We start from the raw sequence: 15,865 nt of genomic DNA on the forward strand, positions 1-15,865 counted from the left end.
AAAACGGTACTATTGCTAAGGTACGACCTTTTCATATTCATTTAACTGACCCCTGCAGAAGTCCGAACAAGAGCTGAGGTGGATCTTTCGCTTAAAAGCACGTGTTGCACTCTTTTTCTCTTAAATCGATTTTATCCCAAATGGGTTTTTCAGCAAGGTTTTTAATAAGGCAACCATCGATCGTGCTGCACTTTTAACAGTATCCGAAGCCTCTTTCCAATCGACCTCGAATACCGAGGGGCATCAGGCCCTCAAATACATCGAGTTCAGATGCAAGAAAGTCATTTCACAATAATAGGGTTCCAACAGGAAAAATTCTAAGAGCCAAATGGTCAAAACAAACCATGCTCATCTAGATTGGCCTGAACATAAGCGCAAAACATGAACACATGTACAATGACTTGAGATTTATTGTGCAGCCAGAATTAAGATTCACTCGACTATTAAGCCTACGGGCTACTTTTATTCCGAGTTTGAGCAAGCACTCACTCGACCATTACGCCTACGGGCTACATTATCTCAACTTCAAAATATTCACTTGACTATTTCGGGCTACTTTTATTCCGAGTTCGAGCAAGCACTCACTCGACCATTATGCCTACGGGCTATATTATCTCGAGTTCGAAATATTCACTCGACTATTAAGCCTATGGGCTACTTTTATTCCGAGTTCGAGCAAGCACTCACTCGACCATTACGCCTACGGGCTACATTATCTCGAGTTTGAAATATTCACTCGACTATTAAGCCTACGGGCTACTTTTATTCCGAGTTCGAGCAAGCACTCACTCGACCATTATGCCTACGGGCTATATTATCTCGACTTTAAAATATTCACTCGACTATTAAGCCTACGGGCTACTTTTATTCCGAGTTCGAGCAAGCACTCACTCGACCATTACGCCTACGGGCTACATTATCTCAAGTTCGAAATATTCACTCGACTATTAAGCCTACGGGCTACTTTTATTCCGAGTTTGAGCAAGCACTCACTCTACCATTATGCCTACGGGCTACAATATTTTGAGTTTGAAACATTCACTCGACTATTAAGCCTACGGGCTACGTTTATTCCGAGTTCGAGCAAACACTCACTCAACCATTACGCCTACGAGCTACATTATCTCGAGTTCAAAACATTCACTCGACGGCTAATAAGCTACTTTTACTCTGAGTTTACACTAACTCAACCATTACACCAACGGATTATGTTTCTTCAAAGTTTGAATCATCGACTCAACTAGAAAACCTAAGGGCTACATCACTTCAAATCTGATCGATCAGAGAGACTACGAGGTCAACATTTGATTAAAAGTCTTCACAAAACAAAAACAAGTCGACCTTGTTATATATATATATATATATATATATATATATATATATATATATATATATATATATATATATATACACACACACACACACACACACACACACACACACACACACACACACACACAAACTAAGCTTCCTGGTCACCCACCGGAGCATTCACTCTACTGTCGAGCTCTTCCCCATCCTCGGATCTGCTTTTGCTACCATCATCATCATCATCATCAGAAGCCAAGGCTTCAGCTTCCGCTTCGAGCTCTTTTGCCTTTTTTATCTCTTCAGTAAGGTCAAAACCTCGAGCATGTATCTCTTCGAGGGTCTCCCTCCGAGACCTACACTTAGCAAGTTCGGCAACCCAATGAGCTCGAGCATCGGCAGTATTCGCCGCTTCCCGGGCCTCCATCTGAGCAGCATCAGCCCGATATACAGCAATGGACTTATCCGCCAAGACTTTCAACGACTCAACCTCCGCCTTAGCCTCAGCAAGCCGTGTTTCAAGCTCATCGATCTTCTTAGCTTGAACCGACCCCTTTTGCTTGCACTTCGAAGTTGAACATCGGCCAATAATAATTTTGTCAAGATGGTTTCTTTTTCCGCAGCCAGGCGGTCGATAGTATCCTTCCACTGATCGCATTCAGCTCGGATTTGATTGACTTCTTCTCGAAGTAACCCGATCTTTTGCTGCAGCTGAGACAACGAAGGGTTAACTTCCACAATTGAGTCAGACCCATACTTTAACAGAACGAGGCTCACCTGCTTATCAAGCTCGACCTCTTCTTCACGAACCTTAGCCAAATCCACTTGGAGATCCTTTATAGCCTCATCATTTTGGCTGCAAAGAAGCCGCAGGGCATCTCTCTCACCTGAGACCTTCCGGAGCTCGGCCTCACACTGGCTAAGATCGACTCGAAACCTACCAATGGCCTGCAAAGTAAGAAACACAATTCAAGTATAGAAAAGAATAAAGAAACCAAGTGTGGAAGAATCATTACCCGAGTAATGAAACACTGAGCCTCCTCTAATAAAATAGAAGCGTCACCGATATCGGAAGCATCAAAGACTCCAGTAAAGCAATCCCTAAATGGGTCCCCTACACCAAAGCCTGCGCCGATATCGGGAGTCTTCAATTCTCGAGCTTCCTTTAACGCCTCCTCAGAAAAAGTTGGAAGAGAAGGCGAATGACCCATTGTCATAGTCCCGAGCAAATCACTCAGAGTACTCCGGTTGAGACTCGGGACTTCAGAACCAACCCCGACAGTCACAGCCGCTATCAGTTCGAGAGCTTTAGCAACCTCGATAGCCTCCCAAGATCGGATTAACAAAACCGAGGAGTTATCTTCTTATTCTTCTTCTTCTTCACTCAGTCGTTGGACCGAGTCAATCGGAAGGGCAATTGCTTTTATCCTCACCCTCCGAGTTTTGGGCTTGGGGTCCTCTGACCGAGAGGAAGCTCTTCGCTTCTTATCTTTCCCCGGTTGTGGGACCAGGCCGAACCACTCCCAAGGCGAATAGTGCCCTAGGGGCCGACCCGGCACCGAGCTGGACTTGTTTCCTTCTTCACCGCTCGAAGGCCTCAAAGCGGAATCCCTGGTTACGCCTACACAAAAGGAAATCGGTAACAAATAGAACGCAAAGAATACTTCGAAGGAAACAAGAAGCAAACCTCACCATGATTCTTGGCCTCCCATCTACCTTTAGCCAAATCACGCCAAACGCGTTCGGCATAAGAGGAAGTCGAGGCTAACTTTCGAACCCAATCCTCGAGGTCAGGCACCTCTTGTGGCATCCAAGGGTTAGCTGAATATCAGGGAAAGACATCAGAAAAAATTGGAAAAGGACACGAAAAGCGAACAAGAATCACTTAAGGTCAAAATTCCATTCTTCGGGGAACGACATCTTCTCTTCCGGAATAAGATCACGGGTCCTCACTTGAAAATAACGACCCATCCAACCCCGATCCTTGTCTTCATCGATACTCGACATCAAAGCCTTCGATGCCCGACGATGAAGTCTGATTAGTCCTCGAAAAATCTAAGGCAGGTGCAATCGTATGAGGTGTTTCAGAGAAAAATCCAACCCCCCGGCTTTGATAGAGAAGAAGCGCAGTAAGATCACTATACGCCATAAAGAGGGATGAATTTGACCGAGGGTGACCTGATATCTTTTGCATAAATCAATAATCACCGGGTCGACGATGTGAAGGGATAAGTATAAACACTTAAAAACCCCTCCACATAAATGGTAACACTCTCATCGGAGGATGGAATTTGCAACACAACCTCGGAACCCCAGTTGCAGTCTTTTCTGACGGCCTCGAGGTGATCCTCCATTATAGAGCACGTATACATCGACACGTGCTCACATCGACCTGGAACGGATGAAGGATTCTCCACCTTAAAATCGGTCTTCAAAGTGCACGAGCCAGGAACATAGTCGTAAACGGACGGCTCCACCGGCACCTTATCATCGGACGACCGTGAGGAAGAAGCTTTCTCCTTCTGAGGTATGGTTTTCGAAGTTTTCGCCATTGATAAGAGAAGAAAGAATGCAAAGGAAAGTGAAAAATTGACAACACCAAAACTCTGGGGCGGGCGGCTCTGAAGCAACGAAATAGAGAGGATAAATAAGAGAATTTGAAAGAAGAGAAGGCGTAAAAGTGGTAAAGGTTGTATGGAAAGGCTATTTATAGACTGAAGCATGACGGTTCAATATCAGCGGCGGCCGACCACCGTCTGACACATATTAAATGCCTCGGTAAAACCGAGCTGATGGGACAGCTATCACATACGTCATGGTCGGGATCAATATAAACGTCAACATAAATCTGATCAAGCCGTAGGGAAATCATATCATTTCTCGCCACATCCTTTTCCGAGAAACGAGGGGACTATCTGTATACGGTCAAAACCGATTGACTCAGTCATAAGAACTGTCGAGACGATGATGTTTCGATTGAAGGGTATCTACATGACGAGCTCGGTCGAATTTCGAAGTAGGAACGTCGAGTTTCGAGCTATAAGACCGATCAACGACAAAACTCAGTATCATTATCGAGCCCATATCCAAATCGAACTACGAGGCAATTCGTAGATCATCGAAGATGCCTAGACCGACCAACACTCCCTCCGAATATCGATGCCCCAAGGTAGAATCGAGCTCGAACCAAGACCGGGGGCTCGATCTAATACCGAGTTCGAGCCAGTATCGAGCTCGCAGACAAGAGCCATTACAACCGCACCAATAGAGAGAATCTTGGCGAGAACCGAGGAAGAGAGAAATCATCATGGGTCCTCCACTATATGTATTATTTTATTATTTTGTTATAGATAAAACAATGACCCTCTATTATAAAAAGGAGAATCCTTGTAAGCTATAGGCAAGATAGACGGCAATAAACACATCCCTTTCTCAGATACATTGAGATTTTTTTGTGCTTATTTTGTCTCAACTTATTCAATTTCCCTGTTCATCATTCCCATTTTCATAGCAAAAACATTCGTATTGTTATTTTTGTATCAAAAAAATTTGCGTATCCTTAGAACCATACCTAAATTTAACGTTATCCAATTTTTCGGGTGAACAGTATATAGTAAATTGCCATCGTTAGTAAACTATATTTGAATTCAAAAAGCAATCGGCCATTGCTTGCCCCCGCCAAAGAATTACACTTAAAATAAGTTACATATAATTTATAATTATATTCTCTTTATTTATAAGGTACAAATATGCCACTAATAATGATAATATTACTTTAAGAAAGGGAATACAATTTATAATTGAAATACAAATTTTTTTATTGATCACGTGCAATGATAATAATTACTTTAGTCAATTATTCCAAGTAAATTAACCTATCATTGCACGTTATCGACAAATAAAATTCATATTTCAACTTAATCATTAATTTTTATGGGAAAACACACAAGAATTTGCGTTTTCTATATATATATATATATATAGTGCGATTTGCACGAATTGAGTTTAAATCTAATGATAGAAATATTTCTCTTATTAAATGCACTACCATTACCATTGTGATTGATAACCAAGTGTTCAGGAAGAACCAAATCATCTTTTATTGGATGCTCTTCTTTGTGTTCGACATGAAGCAAGAAGACAATGAATACTGGAGTTATTCTTACTTTATATTTCTTGTTAGTTTAATCTTTTTCATTTGAGGCCAGAAATATAATTTTGGTAAGATAACTTTTACGGTCTCTGCTTTTATCGATTTTGGAACTACTGGTAGTACTTGACAAAAATTACCTCTCAAACCATTAATTTTCCACCAAACGGTTCATTAATATCCAATATATCTCTAAAACTCCGGACAATTATTTCGATCGTTTGACACTTAGCCATAAGTGCTTCATCCGATATTATCAATTTTTCTTTCCTTATAAATTTAGCACCATTGCTCTGCTTTGATATATTTGTGATGATTATTTAAATTGTTTGAAGAGGTATACCGAATCTAAAGTGGGTGGCCTCACAATAAAATTGTTGATGGTACACCACTGGCTATTATTGCTAATCGTGTCATGCCTCTTAATATGATATTTGCAAGTAATGCATGATATAGAAATATTATTTCAATTCCGCCGGAGGCATCTACAAAGAATAATTCCGTTATACCAAAGTCGACTCTTTATAATATAGTCTTGAAAGCTTGTTCTTGATTAAGATTTAGCTTTGACTGTGCTTCCTCAGACACTTGTTCATCATTTTGATTCTTAATAGTATACTATCCTTTTTATTTTGTATTCTAACGCTCTTTTTATGGAATAAATTTATGTACCCTAAGATTTTTTTTAACTTGAATAAGAATTACTCATATGATGAATTTAAAAAATAATTGAATTGGATTCTCTTGCTAAATAATTAATTAAAATATTTAATTATTTGGTTTTAACATAAAAAATTAATTTATTTTATGTTGATTCAGTTCTTAATATTAGTTCATCTCTTGTTTTGAATATTTTTTAATTATAATTTTATCCACCATAAATTTTATCCTCAAAGAGTAAAAGATTGATATGACATTTCACATTTAGATCGTTATGTTTGTAGAATCATTAGTGGTATTGACTCTTACCAACCAATTTTTTTCTTTCTCACATATTTATATTCTTAAATATTTTTTTAGTTGTTGTTTAATAATTGAGTATTTTTTAATATTACACGAAAATTTGATTAAAAAATATTATTTGAGTAGGAAAATAGTTTAAATATAAAATAAAAATATATTAAAGTGGGGGTATCTTTTTCTCAATTTCAACTCTTTATGCAGTCCATTTAATATTACTTTTATTTTTTCTTGGTATTGGACATTATAGAGTGGTAATGTATTGCCAATGGAGGATTCTTATGAAATTAATTTTATAAAACTTTCCTGCATATTTTTAATAAGAATTTAATAGAATTTTTTTAATTAAATTTTAAATTTTAAATATTAAAAATTAACATAGAAGGTATTGTAGTTAAAAAAATAAGTTATTACAGTTATGTCCTTTCCCTATGTGTTCTTCCGCTTAATATTTTAGGGCTATTTTGGTATATTAATATTATATTTATGCTTTTATAACAATATAGGCTCTCATTTTCTAAATGAATTTGGACAATATAATACATTCTCAAATTAAATTAGTAATAGGACATTATAATACGTTTTCAAATTAAATTAGTAATATGAATTTTTAAGAAGTATATCCTAAAAGTAATAGGATTACATGGCTAAAGATATTTACTTATTCAATTTTATATGAATTAGACATCCCGAAAGTAATTATACTAATAGGATTCCTAACGTGTAGTATTATGTCCTAAAACTAATACGATTATAACGCTAATATTTAGAATTCCAGTTATGTCCTTATATTATGAGTTATTATGCTTAATATTATAAGATTATTTTTATAAATCGACATTGTATTCATACTTTTATAATGATATAGATAGATAGATATAGATATGGTTAGATATAGATTTTACTACAAAGTCGTCCTACCGAAAACTTTATAGCAAAATATGCAATTCGATCTTTTAGTACTTCATCAAAAACAAGTAACGAGCTGGTCGTTAGGGTAGGACCACCAACTTGATCCAAACTCCTAAGCTAGCAACGATAGCTCAACTTGCCAGTAATTTCCTTCACTGAAACCTTTCTCCTGTACCAGCAATAACCATTCAAATTTCACCACGTAGCAAACTTAGGAAACCTCATAAATTTTCTAGTGACACTTTTACCCTTCACATTGACACGCGTCAAATCTCTATGGACAGAAGCATCATATTACAGTGAATAAGCAAGTACACAATCAGGCGATGTGAACGAAGCACAAATTGTGGTTCAAAGCTTCTCCACTTCACTCTTTTTTCTTCGCTAAATAGTATTTTCTCATCTTCCTTCAATTAAATCGCCCACTCCAACGTATCAAACACCTTTCAACACTTTGTTATCTCCGCCCCCTTCTAATCTTCTTTCATATATATAGTTATAGGTGGCATTTGAATTCTCAATCTGATACTCCATTTTTTTGGAATCACGAAACCATTTTTCTTCGTGGGTTTTTCTAAATGGCTGCTATTATACAAGGAATTGGTGCTGCTACTGCACTTTCCTCAGCCAATTCTTTGGATTCCAAGAAGTCACTCTTCGCCAATTCTCGCAAATCTTTTTCAGGTTCGTTGTTTTATGAATTATTTAGCTATTTTCCTAAATTGGGTTTGTTAGTTTTGTTTATGTCTTTTCGGGTTTAATTGATTGTGTATGTTTGGTTCAATTTTTCTGATTCTTGGGTTTTTCTAAACTTTGTGTTTTATGGTTGAGCCATTTGGACCTTGTTTAGTATCCAAAGTTTGAATCTTCTGTGTTCAATTTGTGGATTAGTTTGTGTTTGTTGGTGCAGAGAGGAAAGGAAGATTTTGTGTGGTCAGATCTGATGGGCGTTTGAGCTATTGTTTGAACCGACGTGGCGGTGGGGGAAGAGCTGAACAAATAATTACTAATGCAGTTGCTGTTAGTATTCTTCACTCTCTCTCATTATGATATGATTGTGTGTGTTTATGTATGAATTTAATTGTCTACTAGCAGAAATGTGCATAAATTAGTACGTACTAAATTACTACTCCTTTTGTCCCAATTTATGTGACCCTCTTTCCTTTTTAGTCTGTTCCAAAAGAATTACAATTTTCTATATCTTGAATCAATTTAACTTTAAACTTGTTATTTTGTCATTTTATGATTAACGATATGATTTGTAGCCACACAAATGTCTGGCTTGTTTTAGACCACAAGTTTAAAAATCTATCTTTCTTTCTATCTTAAACTCCGCACCCAATCAAATGTCTATCACATAAAATGGGACTGGGAGTAAATTTTATTATTTTTGGACTTTAAGATTTGGTGTTGTGTGTAATTCTTTTACAGGCAAAAGAAAATACTGCTGCTGCTTCTACTACATCCAAGCCGGGGTATATTTACTTCTCCTTTGAGTTTTACATGCACACAATGCATGCATATCTTTACAGTTCAAATTGCTTCCTTGTAGTTGCCAGTTGTCTCTCCTAATATTTGTATTCTAGGACCCTAATCATCATTTGTTTACGAAAATTCATGTCGTATGGGTGACCTGTTAGCAGATCAGATTAGTTAATCATGGCTGACTAGGGCAATGTTTGAGAATCTTGGCTTAAATAGGAGCTTGGTGGTAGGATTATGATTTGGTGGAGCTAATAATCTTGATGGAGTTGATAAAAGGAAATTGAAAACAATTGCAGTTGTTGTTGATGCCGGTTCATCCTGCATTGAACATGTCTAATTGTCTTCTTTGTTCCGGACCGGAAACAAAAGAAAGGAGAGGGATGGTGGGAGTGATATGGTTGTTGTGTTTGGATTAGTACGAGGGATATAAAGCAGAGAAAAATAGAAAAGAGAGAAAGGAAAGGACTATGTAGTGAATAGAAGCTCAATGCTAGTTTCCATCCCAAAGTAGGTGTACATAGAGAGAAAACGGATACAATCTTACCGAATCTTTTCTTATAGCCAAACGTCTCCGTTGGACTTTTCTGAAAAAACAGGGAGTTATTAAGGGTCGTTTGTTTGTGGTATTGGAGCAATTAATCCTAACATAGAATCCGACATAAGATATACATTCTTGCATAAGATAATAAATAGTTTGGTTGGTCGCATAAGAAAAGAATAATCGCCGCATAACAGCATTTTGTTGGCGGTATTAAATAATACTCGAGTTAACATGCGGGATAGAATGTGAAATAAGAATACGTGTATTAGCAATGGAAGGATTAAACTATTTAAAGACAAAAATGTACTTTTAAAGTAAGTAATTCATGTATAATAATCCTTCATATTAGTCACTGCATAAACAAACCTTTATTGTAATTCCTGCATAACTAGTAAATGAACCTAACGATCCCTAAAGCTATAAATTGTGTGTATTCTCACTTTTTCTTTCTTGTGGTACTTTCACTTTTTTATCTTTTATTTGCTCTAAACTGTTGAGCATCTTTATTTGCCATTACATGTATTTTATTAATGGGAAAACAACTCTAAGATGTTGGCTTATCCAAACAAGACAAAAAAACCCTAAGATGTTGCTGAAACCGTACAGCTATACGAAAGATCAATTCCTAGTTCCAGCTTGTAAGGAACTGATGAAATCTTAGATTGTGTCCATATCATTACACCAAAAAGCTACAAAAAGTTTACAACTGTACTGACATCTTGGAAAGCATTCTGCCTTGCGCTCCATTTTGCTGCTTGAACATGTCATGCGACTCACGAACAAAAAGAAGAGAAGAATATCCCTATAGGATCCTAATGATAAACTACATAGACCAGCATGAATTGTGACACTCTTTTGAGATCTCACTGTCTCCTATTTGTTATTGCTTGAAAAATTCCCTTCAACTTTATATGGATTCCTTGGGGGTCCTTGCTAATAGAGTTCGCCAACCCCAGTTTATTTTAAAACTTTTCTTAAAAGTAAGCTATTAATTTTTTATTGTACTTTTTCACTGACCTATAACCCCAACATAGAGCTGCTTTTACATATGAGGTGTATTCCTTTCTTTCCTTTATAGCTGAAGCTTTTTTTGTTCTTTTTTTTTTTAATCCACAAAGGAATATTTGTTAACTCTATTTGTGATACATATTGTAGCAAAAGAGAAAAATGAGTTGAAATAGTATAGCATTCACCAGAAGACATTTTGGTTTGGCACATTATCATATGTTTTTTTCTTAGTCATTTCTAGGTCAATGAGTATAATGTGACATTCACATATTTAATAAGGAATTCTTCTTGTCTAGCACTCATCAAACAACTTTTTTCCAAATAAATAAAAAAATAAAAGAACCAACTTTTTTGTACTCTACAATATATGTCAATGAATATATTCTTCTTCCTCCCTCTCTATGAATTTCTATGAATGCTCTTAGCAGAAATATGGTCTTTGTTTTACGGAATAAACTCAAAATGGTTCTGTGTCACCGGTGTAATATCTCTAATAATGCCCCTTAGTCTATGCACTATCCCTCTTTTCCGAAGTTTAATGTCTAACACCACAATAGTTTTCCCAGCTTATGCAAGTACATTTGTGTATATACTACATAGTGAAAATTTTCAAACTATACCTGGTAAATACCAGTGTTGCTATTGAATCATCATATCAGTGTCATTGCTAAGAAAAGAAACAGACTTTTCCAATTCAATTTTGAGACTTGACTTCAAAATTATTGGTGTTTGGACTAATCATGCATGTGAATTTTCCTGATTTTCAGATCTACACGATATCTGCTCATGGTAAAAAAAATCGTAGAAAGTATAGCAACATAAACAAAATGGAGAGTTGATGATCCATATTGAACAAATACTTTGAATTATCAGGGGAAAAGGCGCGGTGGAGGTTTGCTTTTTTATTTAAGGTAGAACAGTTGCTATGATGGAGTAGAGTATTCTCTCTCTCTGTGTATATGTTGGGGGGGGGGGGGGGATGTACTAAGTGGAAAAATAGGAATGGATGAATGGTTTCGAAAACACTCTAGAACAAGTATGCCGCTAGGAGAAACAAAGGGATCCGAACTTTACCTTTGAATCATGCCACTCAATATAGAAACACAATTATGTGATATTAGTGGAGAGAACTGGAATTCAGTTGTACTTAAACATCAGGCCAAACCAAATGTTTGTATTTATAAACCTATAACTGAAGTTAGAATTTCGTAAGTGTATAACAGATGAGATGTTACCCCTAGCAGATGCACTTATTGTTGCCAACTGTTGCTTGCTTTGCTCCTCTGAGAAACTCGTGATCTAATTCTTAGCTATAACTGGTTAAGCAATCTCATATTTAAACATCAGAGATCCCTCTGATCATTATTATTTTTTCTTTACCACTCTTGCTTTGCCTGTAACTTCCTTGTACTCTTGTCAAGCTATCTCTTTAGGAGCTCTTCAAAAGGAAGGTTACTTTCCTACTTCAAACTTGTTGAGCTTTTGATTTTTCCTTTCTGCTTTGTTGGGTTTGGACGTTCTAATTACATGAATGATTTGGGCAACCATATGCTAGCATAGAGGTCCCTACTTCATTATTTCTCCTCCTAATGCATAAGATTCCTGCTGTGGGATTCCAGGCATTTCTGTTACTGATCTGGTTGTTTAAGGGCTACACAGCTCGTTTAGTTATAATGGCGGTCATAACCAACATTATCTTTGGATGTATTTGAGTTATATGTGCTTCCTTGATGGGAGTCTTCCTAATTATTCGGTATAGATTATGTCCGTGGTTTTATAAGAATTTTATACTGTGCTTAATCGTTAAACTTACGTCACTGAATAGATCTTTGTTGGCTGGTCAGATATGCACTATTTTCTCATACTTTTTAATGTCGATCGTGGTGTGAACTATATCAATTACTACACAATTGCTCATGTACCTGATTGTTCTTTATCCGGCTTTCTTGTTGCTTGACCACACCACTTATGTGATTGAATTGTACATCTTTAGGCATGAACTATTGCTCTTTGAGGCACTCCGCGAAGGGCTTGAAGAAGAGATGGACAGAGATCCCACTGTTTGTGTAATGGATGAAGATGTCGGTCATTATGGAGGTTCGTACAAGGTGACTAAAGGCCTTGCCCCAAAATATGGTGATCTCAGGGTTCTAGACACTCCCATTGCTGAGAACTCTTTCACTGGAATGGGTATTGGAGCTGCAATGACTGGCCTGCGTCCAGTTATTGAAGGAATGAACATGGGCTTTCTTCTTTTAGCCTTCAACCAGATATCTAACAACTGTGGTATGCTCCACTACACATCTGGTGGCCAGTTTAAGATACCAGTCGTCATTCGAGGTCCTGGTGGAGTTGGTCGACAGCTCGGAGCAGAGCACTCTCAGCGCCTCGAGTCATATTTTCAGTCAATTCCTGGAATCCAAATGGTTGCTTGCTCGACCCCTTACAATGCCAAGGGCTTGATGAAGGCAGCTATTAGGAGCGATAACCCTGTGATTCTGTTTGAGCATGTTTTGCTCTACAACCTCAAGGAGAGAATTCCAGACGAAGAGTATGTCTTGAATCTTGAAGAAGCTGAGATGGTAAGACCCGGGGAGCATGTTACTATTTTAACTTATTCCAGGATGAGGTATCACGTGATGCAGGCCGCGAAGACCCTTGTGGACAAGGGTTATGATCCTGAGGTCATTGATATCAGGTCATTGAAACCATTTGACCTTCACACCATTGGAAATTCAGTGAAGAAGACTCACCGTGTGCTCATCGTCGAGGAATGTATGCGGACAGGAGGTATTGGTGCCAGCTTGACAGCCGCTATAACTGAGAACTTCCACGACTATTTAGATGCCCCAATTGTATGTCTCTCATCACAGGATGTGCCAACTCCGTATGCTGGGACGTTAGAGAACTGGACTGTTGTCCAACCTCCCCAGATTGTTACTGCAGTTGAACAGCTTTGCCAGTGATCAAGTAGTAAAAGCATTTTGGTAATTACGCCATTTCATTGTGTCATTTGCTTATGTCGTAGTTCAACTTTTGATTGTCAGTTAAAATGTTTGATTTTGTTATAGATTTGAGTTTGTGGAACTTGCAAGTTCTAGTTAAGTTGAGATGTGTCTGTTGTTTTATTGTCTACTTACATCAAAATGGTGTTTAGATTTTTTATGTACTGACAAGGTTACAAGACTTCTTGGAAACATTATCATTTTTTTTGTTTCTTAACTTTGTACCTGATAAATAAAGCCGGAGTTCTCTTACATTTAAATATCAGAATGGGTGTTTGCTGAAACTGTTAAATTTAAGTCTCCCTAAGTGACTGGGAATACAGATGATTGGAACTCTTGCGCCATATTGTAGCAATACTATCCATGATGTGAAACCTACAAAACTAATCTTGTAATTATTCAAACTTTTGTTGAATATCAGAATGGGTGTTTTCTGCTTCTAGATTAGTAGAAAACGTATCAAATTTCTGTTCAACTCTGCGCTGCTGCTAGTTTATGTACTATGCTATTCTCATGAGCATGAGGAGATAACATTCAATTTGAGTCTTCTATGGTTTCAAATTAGGCGTGAATGTTATGCTTCTGTAAATTGTCACTAGATTGATGACCATTATGAATCTGTCTTTCTAATGGTTTACAAAGTTTATGTTGTATTCAGAAATGATATTCTGGATTTCTAACAATAGCGAAGTTTGGCTCTTTTGCAGTGTTATTTTTTGTTAAGGACGGGTTGAAGCCTTTAATGATGGCAGAGATGATTACAACACCATTTTATAGATAAAATAGTATTGTTTCAATACTTTGAATTCAAGATATGACTTAAAAGTTCCTCTTCCTTTAGGATTTGTTGAGCTAGCAGTCTTTACCTCACTTCTTTGTGGTTATATGGCCTATGGATTATGCAATGAGTATTCCGATCACTGGGCTTTATGCAATGAGCATTATTTGGAGAATGTTAGTGACATCAATTCATTCAGATGGTCCATCCTTATGTTGTGTGGATCCTTCTTCTGTCTTGACACACCCGTATCTGCTGGATGTGATAAGGGTGGGTGTATTTCGTGCGGATTTCGTCCATTATGTTGCAATATTCATTGTTAGCTCGACTCTAAAACATTTCCATGTGCATTAGTACTATTCTCATGTGGAAGTGTCAATAGGAATTGAATTTATTCGGTAGCTCATCATTTTTGTGTATCCACACAATTTTCATTGAATGTGTATATGTCTGGTGATGATCCACACCTATATTGCACGGATCCACACCCGTGTCTAACATGTATACTAGAACTAAATGTTTCTTTCTTGTCCCCTTCACAACCTAGTCATCTCAGGTATGTCCAAGTTATTATTTTCCAATTTTCGCTCTTTTAAATGGGGAATGTCAGCTATTTGATATGTCAATTCCTAGCAAGAATTTGCGCTCCAAGGCTTTGGTTCAGTGATAAGGATGCAACACGTGATGTATGTGTGGGTCAGGTGCATGTTACCTGTTCGCATCCTGCTGTAGATGCTGTAGACGAGGTCTGGTTTTGAGTGGGGAGGAGGGTAGTTGGGTACTCCTCGGCATCGAGTCGGACCAGAAGAGTACTGTACCTGCGACTGTTTGTTACATACTAGGTGGAAGGTAGGGGCCCTAGGGCGTGGTCTTTTTAGTGTTTCTGTATACACAAATGATGTGCTAATACTTAAACCAAGCGGACAAAGTAGTAGTGTACTTTGCCTACTCCATACCCAGTATTTTGTTTCAAGAAAATCTATGCCTGTCAGTCTGCTATAACATGATTTTGCTCTTCTTATTGATTATGTTGGACTGTATTCGTCTCTACCCATGTGGAAAGCAAATTAAATCAAATCACTTTTCTGGGATTTGGACTAGTCTGCCAAAGACTCCTCATGTGAGCTAATGTTCGTTCAACTTGTGATTGTTGACTAATTGACAAATTAAATCGTATTTGGTGCCTTAATATTTCTCCCACTTGGAGTGTTGCTAAATCATAATAATAAATGATGCTAATAAGAAGCAAGCTTGACTTTCTTAGGCACGTCTTGTTAGCATGTCAATCGGCTTGAACATTTATCTCATTAATGGTATCCTCATTTCACCTTGACAAATCTTAAATGTCTATGGTATTTGATTGAACGTTTAAAAAAACATTTATCCACGTAGGAATTGGATTTGAGTGTAATTTGGTGTAATTATACTTTTTCACATGTTTGTCTGGCCGAATAATTACTTGGTCAGCATAGAATATGGTGTTAGTAAAAGGGCGTAATTTAACTCTCTAATTCTCAAGGGGAGGTGATCATAGGCGGAGCTAGGGCAAAATGTATGAATTTTACCGAACTCATTGCTTTATGTTCGAATTATATATACATATGTTATAAAGGATTGGTTGTTCGAACTAAAGAATTTTATTTGTTCATGATTATGTATGCATATATATATATATATATATATATATATATATATATATATATATATATATATATATA

At 37.2% G+C, this 15,865-nt stretch overlaps 1 protein-coding gene across 1 annotated transcript; it reads left to right on the top strand.

Moving 5' to 3' along the window:
* The first annotated feature begins 7,664 nt into the window (after positions 1-7,664).
* On the top strand, positions 7,665-13,621 carry LOC107763479 (pyruvate dehydrogenase E1 component subunit beta-3, chloroplastic). The gene is made up of 4 exons (XM_016581964.2): positions 7,665-8,014; positions 8,241-8,350; positions 8,762-8,805; positions 12,358-13,621. The coding sequence occupies exons 1-4, from the start codon at positions 7,909-7,911 to the stop codon at positions 13,328-13,330; spliced, it is 1,233 nt and encodes a 410-aa protein (XP_016437450.2). The 5' UTR covers positions 7,665-7,908; the 3' UTR covers positions 13,331-13,621.
* The last annotated feature ends 2,244 nt before the right edge of the window (positions 13,622-15,865 follow it).

This window comes from Nicotiana tabacum, chromosome 15 (assembly GCF_000715075.1).
Source record: "Nicotiana tabacum cultivar K326 chromosome 15, ASM71507v2, whole genome shotgun sequence".
NCBI lineage: Eukaryota > Viridiplantae > Streptophyta > Magnoliopsida > Solanales > Solanaceae > Nicotiana > Nicotiana tabacum.

What these genes read in the sequence shown, in the direction of transcription:
- LOC107763479 (XM_016581964.2), top strand. Translation starts at nt 7,909, where the DNA reads ATGGCTGCTATTATACAAGGAATTGGTGCTGCTACTGCACTTTCCTCA. An exon ending in TAATTACTAATGCAGTTGCT is followed by an intron (nt 8,351 to 8,761) that starts GTTAGTATTCTT and finishes ATTCTTTTACAG; the next exon opens with GCAAAAGAAAATACTGCTGC. An exon ending in TCTACTACATCCAAGCCGGG is followed by an intron (nt 8,806 to 12,357) that starts GTATATTTACTT and finishes GTACATCTTTAG; the next exon opens with GCATGAACTATTGCTCTTTG.